Genomic DNA, 15,913 nt, shown 5'->3' with positions numbered 1-15,913 from the left:
TAAAGAAATGTGTTTATTACGAGAATAAAATTGGAAAAATACAAGTTTCTCCTGATTTACTTATTTATGGTGATTCAGTGTCACACAAACTGCTTTAGAGTTTACAGATCTTTATTAGAACACTTTTAATTACAGCCAGAAAATCAACGTGCATGTGAATCTATGACGTATATTTGTTGCTTTAAAGCTATCGAATTATTATAAATATTTAGCTTTTTCTGCACAATCATAACCAAAGCCATTTCCAGACAATTCTGCAGTAAAATCTGACAGTCAAATAAAGGAACTGAGCCGTACGTTCTTAGGAAACATTTAATGAACATTTAATCACAGAGCAACACTAAACACTTCAGGGTGCTTCTTCTGGAGGTTCGTCTCGGCTGGCCTTGTGTCCGTCAGTAAAGTGCATCACAACACAGTATTCACATAAAAATGGAGATTTAAAAAAAGAAAAGTGTATGCTTTATCCAGCGTACACAGAAAAATAAAGGTGAGGGATATTTACAACTGTAGTGGAGAAAAACTTCAACTTCACATCAGTTTTTCTTCATTCTCCAAAGTCCTTCATGGCACACTCCTTCCATTTTCTCACTATAATCGTCATTAAATCACTGATGGCAGGTTTTGTAATGTGTTACAGTGATAGTATAATTAATAATAATGAAGCTGAGGCTATAATGAGCCTCATTAACCTGCAGTCACAGACCTGTCCCTCCTTTAAACACGATGTTCTACAACAGATAGAAGTCTTCAAATATTACTGGTCTAATGATGAGAGGGAGTTTAGATTTAATATTTAAAGCAGAGGTGTCAAACATGAGGTCTGTGGGCCAAAAGTGGTCCTCCAGAGGGTCCAATCCGGCTCTCAAAGTGTCAAAATTACAGAGAAGACATTAACATACTAGATTGCTCATTGTTCTTTTGTCACTTTGCTGCTTTGTTTGCATCGTTTGTGTTAATTTTTTGTTGCTTTGTGACGTTTTTGCCTAATTTTTAGTCTATTTTTGTTTTGTTTCGTGTCGTTTGTCTAAGTTTTATCATTTTGTGTCTCATTTTTGCAATATTTTGTGTTGTTATTTTGTCTGACACTTGATATTTGTCTCATGTTTTTGTCGTTTTGTGTTTCGTTTTTGTCTCGCTTGTGTTTTTTCTTCTATTTTTTTGTCATTTTGTTGCATTTTTTGCACATTTTATGTTAATTTTTGTGACTTCGTGATGTTTTTGCCTAATTTTTAGTCTCTTTTTGTTTCATTTCATGTCATTTCTCTCATATTTGCCATTTTTGTAATATTTTGTCTTGTTTTTGTTGTTTTTGTCTGACTTTTGTTGTTTTGATCATAAAGTAAAATCTGGAAGTTGTAATGTGGAAACGATAAAAGGAGGCTGAATGATGAAACTGAATTTATTTTTCTTAAGTAATTTCAGGTTGTTCATGATGTTTTGTAAAAAGATAATTCCTTAAATGTGAACATTTTTACACTAATAGGAAACATTATTTATAGGTAATTATGCTGTGACTTTATTGGTCATTTCAGATCAAATTTTGCTGAATGTGGAACCTGAACTCTAATAACTTTGACAGCCCTGATCCAGAATGTTTTCCACTCACAGTCTCTTCAGTAAATTGTCCTCTCCTGAGCTTCCAGCTCCTCATAGGTCTGCATCATAAGGTGTTCCGTTAAAGGAGGTGTTGGCTGACCGGGCTGCGGGGCTCTTGGCCCGGGGGAAGGACACATCATCATCCAGGGAGTCCTTGGAGTACGGGACGCTGCTGGCACTGCTCCGGGCCCGGTTCAGGCTCGGCACGTCCAGGCGTCTCGGCGTGGGCTTGGGCTGGCGGGACCGGACCACCTCCTCCACCGGCCTCTCGCCCCGGTTCTTCCCTCCGCAGCAGCGGCAGATCCCGATGAACATGACGAAGCCGCCCAGAATCTCGAAGATCCCGCCGATGTAGCCCAGCACGATGCAGTAGCCGACGCGCACGCCCGTGAGAGAAGAGTCGGAGGTGATTTCGTCGAGGATGTGCGTGTACCAGGCGATGGGGATGATGGTCATGACGCCCGACAGGAAGATGAGCAGCCCGCCCAGACCCGCCACTATCCAGTTGGGCCGGTCCTTCCAGCAGCGGATCCCGGGAATGGCCACGGCCAGCCCGATGAGCGTCACGATGAGGGAAGCCACCATGAGCCCCTGGGCCACCCGGATGATCTCGTTGTTGAAGTAGGTGGTGTCCTGCTGGTTGCACTCCAAGACGGTGGAGGTGGTGGAGGCCCTGCAGATGTCCCAGATGCCCTGCTGGAGGAACTCGTCGGACGGGGTGTTGGGGAGGTCGTTCAGGGTCCTCCAGTTCGGTGACACGGTGGCGGTGAGGTCCAGGATCCAGCCGCAGGGAGCCATGACCAGCCCGAAGATGAAGATGCCCGGAGTGCGCAGAGAAGTCCGGATCCACTCCTGGGTGGTTCGTCTCGGCATGGTTCCTGTTGATGCTGTTGTTGTTGTTGATGAAGTTGTTGTGTCTTCTTGCTCCCAAACGCTGAGTAACAATGTCGACCGGAGCGGCTGAGTTTTGACAGCTGCTCTTTAAAAACAAGTCCGACTGAAACCTGGCGGTGGGCGGAGCTTCGGCCTCACCTGTAGCCAGAGTCCCCAAACCGGACAGGTGTGGCGCAGACCGCAGCTCTTCTCATCCTCACCGGGAACAGCGAAGACATGCAGAGGGGGAGTTTCGGTGAGGCTTTTTGTCATGCAAGCGTGATAAAGAACAAGAAGAAAGGGATTTTTTCCCCAAATAACAACTCATTTTATCTCCAACTGTCTCATATTTCAAAATAAAAGCATGAGGTCCATATTCAGCGAAAAATTCACCAGGTTTCTGTCTGAAACTAGAATAAATTAGGAAAATATAGAGTTTCAATCACAGATAAAGTTACTAGAAACCATAGTGAGACTTGAAAACTTTTATTCACCTTCTAAGACTAAAATACAGCCCTCTCTGTCAGTCACTGATTGCAATAAAGGAGTCAAATGGATCAATGGATCCAGTTAATCCAGTGAAATAAAAGTGTATCTGCACTCAGAACACACTTTGAAACATAAACCACAACGAGTACACATGTCTAATAGCAGATTTTCATTCACAGATCACAAAATATTTGGATTTTCAGCCTTTTGTTGAATGAAAAAGTTCCCAAAGGCTTGATAATCAGTGGCACAGTCAGGGAAAGGCGTTTATTTTAAATGGTAGCGAGTGTTAAATCAGACTTAGGTGAAAATTTTACACAGAAAAAGCCATTTACTTCAATATTGTTACAAAATTACATACATTTTTAAATATAGTGAGGGTTAATGTTGACATTCGACCAAAAAATAAATGATTTATTGCAAGATAAATGCATTCAAAGCCATAGAAAATCATTCTCTACCCTCATAGGGTTTGTCTCTTATCCTCCTCCCAGCAGAGGGTAAGAAGGTGGAGGTCAGTCTTTCAAGTGAGGAGCTCCAAGGCCTCCACAGATTAATTTTCTTGGACCTTCAAGAGACAAAACCGAGGCTTTCTGTGCAGTGCAAGGCTGAACTGATGAGAGTCAAACCTTCACATGAGAGATCACACAGTTAATGTATGAAATATGCAAAAATAAAGCAGGGAAATGTTGAATTTCCATCACTTTAGAGCAACAATGTCAAACTCCTTTTAGTTCAGGTTCCACATTCAGCCCAGTTTGATCTCCAGTGACCAGTAAAATTACAGCATGATAACCTATAAATAACCACAACTCCACATGTTCACATTTAAGGAATTCTCTTTATACAAAACATTATGAACAACCTGAAATTTATGAAGAAAAATAAATTAAATTTCATCAACATTCAGCCTCAGTTTATCATTTCCAAATTACAACTTCCGGATCACAGAGTGTCTACAAAGAACACAACATTTAGTCACAGCTATCTGGAACTTAATGATGTAGGATTTTATTTTAGGATTAAAATGCCAAAAGTCAGACAAAAAACAACAAAAACAAGCTGATAAATTACAAAAATGAGCCACAAAATGGCAAAAATGAGACAAATGACACTAAATAAAACAAAAAGAGACAAAAAATTAGGCAAAAAGTGACAAAAAATGGACACAAATTACAAAAATTACACAAAAACTTTTCAAAAGCAAGAATTAAAATGACAAAAATAGACAAAATGACGCAAACGACACACAAAACGAATAAAGCGAAACAAAAATAAGACAGAAAACACAAGCGAGACAAAAGAGAGAGAAAAAAACGCAAAAATATGAGATAAACAACAAAAGTCTGACAAAAAATACAAAAAACAACAAGACAAAAAATTCCAAAAATGAGGCAGAAAATGGCAGAAATGAGACAAACGGCACAAAACAAAACAAAAAAGAGACAAAAAATTGGACAAAAAAGTTACAAAGCGACAAAAAATGGACACAAAAACACAAGCGAGACAAAAAGGAAACACAAAATGACAAAAACGAGACACAAAATGACAACAACATGAGACAAACGACCAACAAGACAAAAAAACAAGACAAACTATGAGAAAAATGAGATGCAAAATGACAAATGAACAATCTAGTATTTTACTTTATGATCAAAACAACTTGTCATGGTCTAGAAATGATTTTAAATTTATAGTTTTACTAATTTACAATCTGCAGTTAATGTCTTCTCTGTAATTTTTACATTTTAAGGGCCGGATTGGATCCTCTGGAGGGACGATTTAGAGGTTGTTGGGCCACATATATTAACATTAATGCTTGTAGATGATCTTTTACAGCCTCTTTTTTGGCCTAAATCGTCTCTAAGTAGGCCATCAGCTCAGGAAAACATAGTAAGAGACATTTTATCACATCAGAGAGCTTCATTACAAACCTGACACAGGCTTCATCCTGCGGTTAATCAGGTTTATCTGAACGAGACAAACAAATACCGCCCTGCCTGTGTGAGAACCATCTTAAGTAAGAATGTAGTTCTGCAGGAATGTACAGAGAACAGCCCAAATACCATTCTACCTCCCTGTCTTTGTCTCTCCCTTCCCCTCTGTCATTCTATCTGCATTCAGACGCCTGCTGCTGCTTTCTCTTCCTTCTGATCAGCCCTGCTCTCCGTGAGTTTCCCCCTCAAGTCAAGCTGTTTATCCAGAGAAAGTGGATTATTCACGAATGCTAATAAAGTCTCTTCAGAGGAGGGAGGTTTACGGCGCTCATTACTCTGAACGTCAAACATGAGCAGCTCTCATGAAAGCAAATGAGACGACAGCGACTCTCTCACGGCCGACCACTTTATCGATCCTGCCGGAAAGTGATTCAGGTTCAGAGCAGCTGATGTTACACCCACAGACTCCTGAGGAAGTCTCAGCTTCTACTGGTCGTCAAACATCAGCAGCACATTAGAGCTGAACCCAGAGGAGTCAAACTCATCATAGTTCAGGTTTCACATTTAGCCCAGTTTGATCTCCAGTGGACCGGACCAGTAAAACCACAGCATGATAACCTATAAATAACCACAACTCCTAATGTTTTCCTTTGTTTTAGTGCAAAAAGTACATTCTAAAAATGGTTACAAAACCTGAAATTTCTCAAGAAAAATAAGTTCAATTTCATCAACATTCATCCTCAGTTTGTCATTTCCACATCACAACTTCCAGATCACAGAGTGTCTACAAAGGAACACAACATTTAGTCACCTGGAACTGAACCACAGAGGATTTTACTTTATGATCAAAAAAACAAAAGTCAGACCAAAAAAATGAGAAAAAACAGGCAAAAAAAGACAAAATATTACAAAAAATGAGATGCAAAATAATAAAAATGAGACATGAAACGACAAAAAGTGAGGCAAGCAAAATGAAACAAAATGAAAAAGAGCAAAAAAATTTGACAAAAAAGTAACAAAGCAACAAAAAATGGGCAAACGAGACAAAAAAATGACAAAAGCGAGAAACATAATGACAAAAAAGTAGACAAACAGCCTGAGCGAGACAAAAAAAACACAAAACGACACAAACAATAAATAACAACAAATAAAGCAAAACACAAAATGGCATAAATAAGACAAAAAACTCAAGCGAGACAAAAAGGAAACACAAAGCGACAAAAACAAGAAACAAAACGGCAAAGACATGAGAAAACGACAAAAGTCAGTCAAAAAAACAACAAAAGCAAGACAAAATATGACAAAAATGAGCCCCGGAATGACAAAAGAACAATCTAGTATTTTATGATCCAAACAACTTGTCATGGTCTAGAAATTACTCTAAATTTATAGTTTTACTAATTTACAATCTGCAGTTAATGTCTTCTCTGGAATTTTTCCACTTTGAGGGCCGGATTGGACCCTCTGGAGGACCACTTTTGGACCACGGGCCTCATGTTGGACACTTGATAAGTTTAGTAATTAAATGCCATCGCTGGCGTCCCTAAATTAGGCCTTCTAGAAGCTTTTAATCTGAAAGACTGACAACATTGGATTATTTCAATGGGACGAGCTAAAATGTTGTTTTTATTCCATTACAGTCCAGTGATATCTGCAGCTACAGTCTCGTTTCATCTAATTATCATTTTTTAAAAATCTTTAAAATATGTGAAATGCTGATAATTTTCCACTCCAGTGCAGATTCATACGAGCATGTCATGTGTTCTGGAAGCTGCTGGGACGGTGTTTGTTTTCGTCTGTGCGCTTTGACACACAGAGAACGGTTGAAAGCGGTATGACAGGTATGTCAACCAACCAACCAACCAACCAACCAACCGGCAAACCAGAAAGACTTTGAACATTCATCCCATGACAACAGCGTGTTGTTTTATTCCTTTATATGCTGAATCATTGCAGCAGCAGCAAAATGTCACATGTGATCAGCCGATGCTTTCCTTTAAAGGGAACCTGAACATTCAAACCTCTGAGGATCACAGTTTATCCCCATAACTGTTCAGGAATGACCGATAGCACTACTACAGCTGTGTATGTGTGTTTCAGGTGCAACAACATCAGATGTGTGTGTGGGAGCTCATACCAGGAACAATGACTGTTCTAAACCATTAAAGCCTTTTTGCCTTCAAGCAGAAATTCTGGCTTTCAAAGCATGCCTCCCAACCTGCAGGGAAACGTGACTTTCCCCACAGGACAAATGTCTGGTTTCAAAGTTCCACCCAGAGGCTTCACATTTTCCTCATCTTAAGCCAGGGGTGTCCAACATGAGGCCTGTGGGCCAAAACTGGTCCTCCAGAGGGTCCAATCCGGCCCCAAAGTGTAAAAATTACAGAGAAGACAATAACTGCAGATTGTAAATTAGTAAAACTATAAATTTAAAATCATTTCTGGACTATGAAAAGTTGTTTTGATCATAAAGTAAAATGTTAGATTGTTCTTTTGTCGTTTTGTGCCTTGTTTTTGTCATATTTTGTTCTGTTTTTGTCATATTTTTTGCCTGACTTTTGTTGCTTTGTCTCATGTTTTTGTCGTTTTTTGTTTCCTTTTAGTCCCGCTCGTGTTTTTTGTCTAATTTGTGTCATTTTGTGTTTCGCTTTATTCGTTGCTTTGTGTATTGTTTGTGTCGTTTTGTGTATAATTTTTGTCCATTTTTTGTCGCTTTGTAATTTTTTGTCTGTTTTGTTTTGTGTTGTTTGTTTCTCGTTTTTGTCATTTCGTGCCTCATTTTTGTCATATTTTGTCTCATGTTTTTGTCGCTTTGTTTCTTGTTTTTGCCATTTTGTGTTTCCTTTTTGTCTTGCTTGCATTTTTGGTCTTGTTTTTGCCATTTTATTTTTTAGTTTATTCATTGTTTTGTATATTGTTTGTGTCATTTTGTGCTTCTTTTTTGCCCAGCTTGTGTCGTTTGTCTACTTTTCTGTCATCTTGTTTCTCACTTTGCCATTTTTCGTCTTGTTTGTGCCCATTTTTTTTGCAGCTTTGTAACCTTTTTGTCTAAGTTTTGATCTCTTTTTTGTTTCATTTCATATCATTTGTCTCATTTTTTTGTTGCTTTACGTCTAGTTTTTATTATTTTGTGTCTCATTTTGTAAAAAAAAAATAGAGTTGTGGTTATTTATAGGTTCTTATGCTGTGATTTTACTGGTCTTTTTAAAGAAAGTATCTGTAAAATAATCCTCTTTTCTATAATTATTGTTTTTTGTGCTGTTTTATCTTCCAATCTGAACTAAACATGCTACATCCTCTGGTGCAGAATATCAGACCTGAAACCTGTGACTTGTATTTGCTATTTTTAATCATCTTTTTCTGTTGCCGCCCTCTCGACTGGGCCACTTCTGAAAAAGAAATCTCTAAAAGATCTTCAGCTACCTTCATTCACGTGTCACGATGTCGCTGCATGAATTTGGATGTAATCTACATTTGCACATCACAGCTGATTTCGTAACATGTTTATAGGGTGGAATAGCTGGATGTGATTCATGGATGGCTGTCACAAACTGTAGCCTGAATACCACTGAAGCAGCGTAATAGATTCCCCGTGTGCATCGGCTGTCATTCTCCAGCTCCGGAGCTCTAATTATCAGTGATGTTGAGGAGAGGAGCACGTTCACGATGCACACAATGAGTCTGAAACTAAGGATACAGTAAAAACACATTTGAATTTATTTATTTGTCAGCTTAATGTAAAGAAGTCTTATAAAGTTCCACAGAGAAAATGGATTTCCGTCTATTTAATATCAAGTTCACATGTGACTAAACGTGCCACATGCAGAACTTCATTTAGGACTTGTATGTTTCCTGCGTTTCCTGCAGAATGTCTGCTACTATCTGGTGGCCAATTAATGCAACTGCTAGAACATGCTGTTAGTAAACTGTCCGACATGAAGGGAGGTTTTTCCAAGCATCTGTGTTTGAAGTGCAGCTTCACTACCTCAGTCATTAGTCTCAGTACGGCTGCACAGCAAACACGGCCTTAGCTCTAATTACAGCAATCTGCCTGGAGTTGTCATCGTGTTTGGGGAGGTTTTCATCTTGCTGTTCGGGTTTTTCTTAGCAGCTCTTTGCGGTTAATTGAATACAGATCCAATGGTGTGTAGGTGACTCTGAATGAAGGATTTAATCTGTGATAGAAAGCTTAGATTTGTTAAAGTTTACTGGATAGTTGGGCTCCCACTGGAGTAGATTTGTTCAGGCAAATATGATTCAAGTCTGGGGCGAAAAGCTGACTTTATTCGATTGTAATTAACGATTTTAAATATCTATCCAGTCATCCATGTATCCCAGGTTGGTGTGCGTCTTCTTCAAGCTGAGGTTTTCTACCAGAAGCTTTGGGGTTTTTGAGGATTTTGCACAATATCTAAGCGGCTCCCAGGGCTACAGTCTTCTGGACAGAGACTTCAGATGTTGTAGTTTTGCAACAGTGGGGTTCACAGGGTTAAATAATTTTTCTGAATGTATTTCCTTGCCATTGTAAAGCACCTCGAATTGCCATGAGTATCAGCTGTGCTACATAAATAAACATTCCTTGCCTTTCTATGCGCTGCACTGTTTTAGGGGCTTCTTTGCACATTCCAGACCTCCACCTCTACGCTCTGGTTCTCATGTTTTTGTTCATGTCCTTCAGATCAGCCTTTTCTCACTGCTAGTAGGAGTTCTTGAAGTCAGCCACCCTCTTACAGCCTCATCACTCTCAGTCTTGTACTGCCTGAGGCCCTCTTTTAGCACTTAATATTCCTGATGTATTCATTTATGCCGTCTATATTGCCATCAGTCTCCACTAGGGGGCGTTATTGTTTTGAATGAGACCACTTGACATTTCTCTACTGACGTTCCATGTCTTTCTCAGTCTTTCATCCATATTTTTGTATATTCAGATGAGCACCTGTAGAGCTGGATGTTTAAAGGCTGAAAAATAAATGATCAAAAATTTAAAAATCACCAAAAAGTTAAGTTTTTAACATTGTATCTCCAAAAATGCTTTATTTATTTATTTATTTATTTTTTTTAAATTGCAACAAAAACATCACGGCATTATCAGCCATGTAAAACTCAAAACTCCTCAACTTCTCAACTCCTCCTGGGCCATCAGGGCCAAACGCAACAGAGCTCCCATATCAAATAAGCCCTGTAAGCTACAATGTGAAACCTGTATGATTCAAACTTGTTTTCCAGCACATTCCACGGATACTTCGCGTTCCTCTAAACAGTGCAAAGATTCATGTCTCCAAAAGAAACCACTGCAGTGGAATGCACTTACAAACTGCCACTATCAGACATGAACCAAAGGAAAACAACAATCAAAGCACACATAAAAATAAAGACTTAATCACCATTCCATATATCCATGGGATAACAGAACCAATATGAGCCAACATACAAGACTCCAGCAGCTATTAGTCCTTCCCAAACACATAATACAACTGGACAATAAATACATCATCTACAAAATACTGTGCAAATCATATAAAGAAACAGGCAAATCATTCCACACAAGAAGAAAAGAACACCAAACACTGTCGAAACAACTGCACACCACACAAAAACAGAAAAAAAAAAAAAATCAGGGATCACTGCAGAACACAAAACCACATTATGCACTGGGACAGGGAGAGGATCATAGCCTCAGACAAATAAACAGCAACAATAGATCAAGGAAGCCGTAAAAATCAGGAAGCAGGCAGGCTGCACCGTAAACCAAGACAAAGGGACCTACATCCTCCCACATACCCAGGAGACCACCAGACAGCAGGGGGCATGGTCAGTTTGACAGATCTGTCAAACCAGCCACATGACGAAAAGGACACATCAGCAAACACCAGATGACCCTCTGAAGAAAACAGGCTGTCAAAACATGTCAGCAAGGTAGCACAACTCTTCCTCATTGGTCAGTTTTAAATAAGTAACACTATTGCCATGAAAGCATCTGGGTCAATATATGATTGACAGATTTTTTTGTATCATAACTGAAATGTTTTGCTGATTTCAGGTCTAAAATCAACAAAGCCACCAAACACCACATGGCATTTTTACAGAAAGACTCTTCCAAAATATTATATACAAACAAGAAAAAACTAAAAGTTATTCATAAAGATACTGTAGTTTTTCTAATGGTAACTTAGTTGAAAGTGATAGAATTTGTTATTTTCCTTTTAAAATTTGATATATCTCCAAAAAAGAAATACCTGTCATGATTATCTGAACCTAATCAAAACTACTTTTGAATGAGCTCATTTTATTATTGTTCAACTAATTAGGAGGCGCTTGTTATTAAATTCAGACACTTATTTAGTTGACATTTTAGTGATATCCAGTCCTTTTTTTAATTAATAAGTGATTGTTTCCATAATAAATAATTATGGAATTTGTGAAGGCATGATCACAATGAACATAAAAAACATTACACTTTAAAAAAAAATGTATGCAAGATACATCCCATGGACTAGAAAATTCACTCAAATATATATTGCCCTGTCGACATGACTTACAACAGTAATTACATTGGCAAGTCATGTCAGAGTGGCATCCCTGTTGCTCAAAGTTTCCCAGCACAACATATCACAGGATGTCACACTAATCCCATATTTCATTCCCCTGTCTCCTTCTAAAGGACACATACACCTGACCACCCACATGATTTGACAGAAAACGTGATTCATCTGCTCCATTGCCTCATGTCCTGTGCTGATGTGCCCACTGTATGCACCTTAGTGGTTTATAGGAGTCAACACATTTCTATAAAGACACAAATATCTCTCCATCATAGACAGTATTAAAGTTTTCATCAGTTTGTACAACAGAAGCTCCTCTATGTTCCACACATTCATCAATGAGCCTTTGGTGGTCATTTTTCCCATCTCAGTTTGGTGGTACGATCTACTGCATACTAAGAACATCCCACAAAATCTGCAATTTTTGACCCAGTAGTCGAGCCATTGCCATTTCTCCTCAGATTGTTCTCATTTTTGCAGCTCCCAACACATCAGCTTCAAATATTATCTGTCGGTGCTCGGACCCTAATTATGCAGTGTTTGGTCCTCATGTTGTTGGAGGTTCGGTCCAGAGGATTCAATCCCAGCTAACCTGAGCGGAAGCCGCTGTCCAGGCAGGAAGCTGTCAGCGTGTTTTTGTTGCTACTGGGGACTGTTGTGTTGTAAAAATGGCGACGCCTCGTCGCTCCTCTCAACAGCAGCAGCCGCCGAACTCCCTGCTGTCCTCCCCGCCCCGGAGCTCCTCTCGCCCCGCCACCCCGCCTGGCTGTCCGCCGGCTCCCTCCGACGATGCCCCCTCGCCTCCCCACGTAGCGGCCATGGAGAACGGGACTGACGGTGAGGTATCCCCGGCCTCTCCCACCAGCAGCACCGCCGCCTCCCCGGCTCTGGCCCTCACCGCCAGCAGCAGCAGCAGCAGCAGCGGCTGTAGCAGCAGCGCTAGCTCCCCGACTACCACCGAGGGCAGCGGGACCAGCCCCGGCTCTACGCCCGACTCGGGCAGCGGTAACTCGGGCAGCAGCGGCGGCAGCAGCGGCGGTGCGGCTAACGGGGCTTTTCGGGAGCTGTTTGAAGCCTGTCGGAACGGAGATGTTTCGAGGGTGAAGAAACTCGTGGATGCGGTGAATGTGAACGCCAAAGACATGGCTGGACGGAAATCCACTCCCCTGCATTTCGCTGCAGGTAACAATAACTAAAAGCACATTTTAAATTAACTGACATCCGGAGCGTTGGTCCAGCTGGGGGGCTTTATGGAGGGCAGGGAGGGACCAGAGGCAGGCCTTTACTGGCTGTCAACACAGTAAACAAACACAACACCTGATTCATCAGTGTACGCTCACCACATCTTTGTTTATGCTGTCTAAAGCAGTTCCCCTTAAGATTTACTGAAACAGAAAACTTTAAGGCTGCAGCTGAGGATTATTATCATAATCAGAATATCTATTAGGACTCATTTCCTAAATCTCAAATCTCATTAATAATAACAATAATAACAACACAGAGTGACTTTATTGTGCTCTAGTCTTCTAGTTTACATTTCTATTATTGCGTTTCTGCCATGCAATCTTGCAATCACCCAAAATCATACCAACATTAGTAATAAAGTCTGGATTTTTATGATCATTACTAGGTTGTTACACCAAACTGTGTGTGGAGAGAGGAGACAAATTAAATCAATGAATGCAAGTAATAAAAAAAGATAAGATCGTCTTTATTAGCCCTAAAGGGGCATTTCTTTTGGGTAGCGGTGCAGATTTTTACAGCTCTGTACACCTACAAACAGCACAGTAATAAAGCAGAAGTACACAGCAAAGGCACAGAATAGCCATATATGTAAAATAACATATGAAAAAAACTGCTGTCTCCATGTTTGCATTTCAGCAAAATGCGCTTAAAGTAGTAAAAAGTTGTATGCCAGTGTTGTTTATGGATAGATAGATAGATAGATAGACACTTTATTCATCCCTTTTGGGAAATTCAAGGCATCCAGTAGCTCACACATGTTACATTTAAAGAAAACTATTCTGCAAAGAACGTGCAAAACTGTGAAGATATTTACAATAAAACTAGTTTTACAGGTCTAAGTACAGTATTAAAATATAATAATAAGCATATATCGGGGTGCTTAATCCTGGTGGTTCAAGGTTGTTTGGTTTTATTACACAGCTGAATAAAACCCAATAACCCCGGATAATTACTGCTGCATTGATGTCATTAATGTGTGTTTTACTGCTGTGGATGTTTGAGGTTGAACTCATCTTAACTGCTTCGTGCCTCGTTGGACGCTTTCATTCTCAGCAGTGCGTCGTATTCTGTGAGATCGCCATATGTTTGTCAGCATCTCAGTACAGCAGCCCTGTTTGGGTTCAGCTGTTTCCGACTTCAGAAGAAAAATGTTTCCCCCAAATAATCTGTGCAGTCTTCAGTCTTAAATGTCCCTAAATTTGGAGATTTGTGGTTTTCAGTGGAAAAGTCTGAAGAGTAAGTAGTAACTAAAGCTGCCAGACAAATTTCGTGGATTGAGATGTGCAATATTTGACTCTGAGATGCTGTGAAGTACAAGAAAGTTGCATAAAATGGAAAAACTATGTGCAATACTCGAGTAAATGTACTTAAGTACATCCTGTTGCTGCGTCTAGAGATGCAGTAATACTTAAAAAACAGATGATACCCAACGTATACTTGTGTTAACACATGCCTTGTACTGTCTACACCACATAAACAGTGCTATTAATCTGAAATAACAAGCATCAAGCGTAAAAATGCTCTTATTTGAACCTGCTTCTATCAAAATGGAAGGTTTTTCCAAACCAAGAACGCTCGAATCAAACACTCATCTTCACTTCAGCTCCAGACTTTTTAATTTAATTAATTCTTCTACCACTGCAGACAAAAAAACGAAAAGATAACAAGAAAAAAGATGCACAGCTGTTTTATATCCAGGCCTTCTTAATCCTCCGCAGCCTGAACAAGATGAACAGATTCTCTCCAGTCACCACATATTTGGAAAGGAAAGAAAAAACAGGCTTCACTCGTACAACACTTCTCCTAAACTACAAAAAAAACCCACCCCATCCCTAAACACAGATTTGAATTAAGTATCGATCTGTCTTTGAATTACGAATCAGTGATGCTTGCACATAAAGAAAAATCAAACTAGAGCAGGAGTTAAAGGTACAGTAGGAGTAAAACCTTTAATGGATTTAAAACGAACGGCGTAGAAACTGGTAATTACAGACTGCATTAATAGCTTGCATGTTTTAGCGCTCCTTCATTGATTCGCTGCTTTTATCAACGCTCGGCTGTCTCCCTCTCTTTGCTTTCATCTCAGGCTTTGGCCGGAAAGATGTGGTGGACCACCTGCTGCAGACGGGCGCTAACGTTCACGCCAGAGACGACGGCGGTCTGATCCCGCTGCACAACGCCTGCTCCTTCGGCCACTCTGAGGTTAGAATGTAGTGTCACTGCTGTGTTTGGGTTTGGTTTAGTTTGTCACCGCTTTTCCACCGTTCAGGGGCAACATTTAGTCACAGGTGTCTGGAACTGAGCAATATAGCGTTTTAATTTGCGATCAAAAACGACAGAAGTCAGACAAAAAACAACAAAAAAGGCAAAATATTACAAAAACGAGACACAAAGCGACAAAGAAAATGGACAAACAACATAAGCGAGACAAAAAAAGACACAAACTGACAAAAACAAGACAAAAAACAATGAATGAAGCGAAACAAAATGACAAAAACAAGACAAAAAACAATGAATGAAGCGAAACAAAATGACAAAAACAAGACAAAAAACAATGAATGAAGCGAAACAAAATGACAAAAATGGGAGAAAAAAATACAAGCGAGGCAAAAAGGAAACACAAAACGACAAAAACGAGAAACAAAACAGCAAAAACGAGACACAAAGCGACAAAGAAAATGGACAAACAACATAAGCGAGACAAAAAAAGACACAAAATGACAAAAACAAGACAAAAACAATGAATAAAGTGAAACAAAATGACAAAAACAAGACAAAAACAATGAATAAAGTGAAACAAAATGACAAAAACAAGACAAAAAACAATGAATGAAGCGAAACAAAATGACAAAAATGGGAGAAAAAATACAAGCGAGGCAAAAAGGAAACAAAACGGCAAAAACGAGACACAAAATGACAAAAAACAAAGAATAAAGCGAAACACAAAATGACAAAAATGAGAGAAAAAACACAAGCGAGGCAAAAGAGAGAAAAAAATGAAAAAATATGAGACAAGCAACAAAAGTCTGACAAAAAAGACCAAAAACAACAACAACAAGACAAAAATTTCCAGGCACAAATGGCAGAAATGAGACAAGCGGGGCAAAACTATACAAAAAAAGTTACAAAGCAACAAAAAACGGACACAAGAAAATGACAAAAAATAGACAAAATACACAAGCGAGACATCAAGGAAACGCAAAATGACAAAAACGAGAAACAAAGCGA

General features: G+C 39.5%; 2 protein-coding genes across 3 annotated transcripts in view; one reads left to right on the top strand and one right to left on the bottom strand.

Moving 5' to 3' along the window:
* Positions 1–294: 294 nt before the first annotated feature.
* Positions 295–2,897, bottom strand: cldn23.1 (claudin 23.1). The gene has a single exon (XM_022203074.2). The coding sequence runs from the start codon at positions 2,470–2,472 to the stop codon at positions 1,651–1,653; it is 822 nt and encodes a 273-aa protein (XP_022058766.1). The 5' UTR covers positions 2,473–2,897; the 3' UTR covers positions 295–1,650.
* A 9,112-nt stretch (positions 2,898–12,009) lies between these two features.
* tnksa (tankyrase, TRF1-interacting ankyrin-related ADP-ribose polymerase a) overlaps positions 12,010–15,913 on the top strand; it is a 156,148-nt gene continuing 152,244 nt past the window's right edge. Inside the window, exons 1-2 of one of the 2 annotated variants that reach the window (XM_051938102.1) lie at positions 12,010–12,622; positions 14,772–14,887. In XM_051938102.1, coding sequence (XP_051794062.1) covers positions 12,109–12,622; positions 14,772–14,887 — 630 coding nt within the window. In that variant the 5' untranslated portion in view covers positions 12,010–12,108. The remainder of the gene's footprint in view (positions 12,623–14,771; positions 14,888–15,913) is intronic. The other variant, XM_051938103.1, reaches the window with a different exon arrangement.

Source organism: Acanthochromis polyacanthus, chromosome 18 (genome assembly GCF_021347895.1).
Source record: "Acanthochromis polyacanthus isolate Apoly-LR-REF ecotype Palm Island chromosome 18, KAUST_Apoly_ChrSc, whole genome shotgun sequence".
Lineage (NCBI taxonomy): Eukaryota > Metazoa > Chordata > Actinopteri > Pomacentridae > Acanthochromis > Acanthochromis polyacanthus.
Note: the sequence above shows the minus strand (reverse complement) of the source record. Positions and strands in the feature narration are given on the sequence as shown.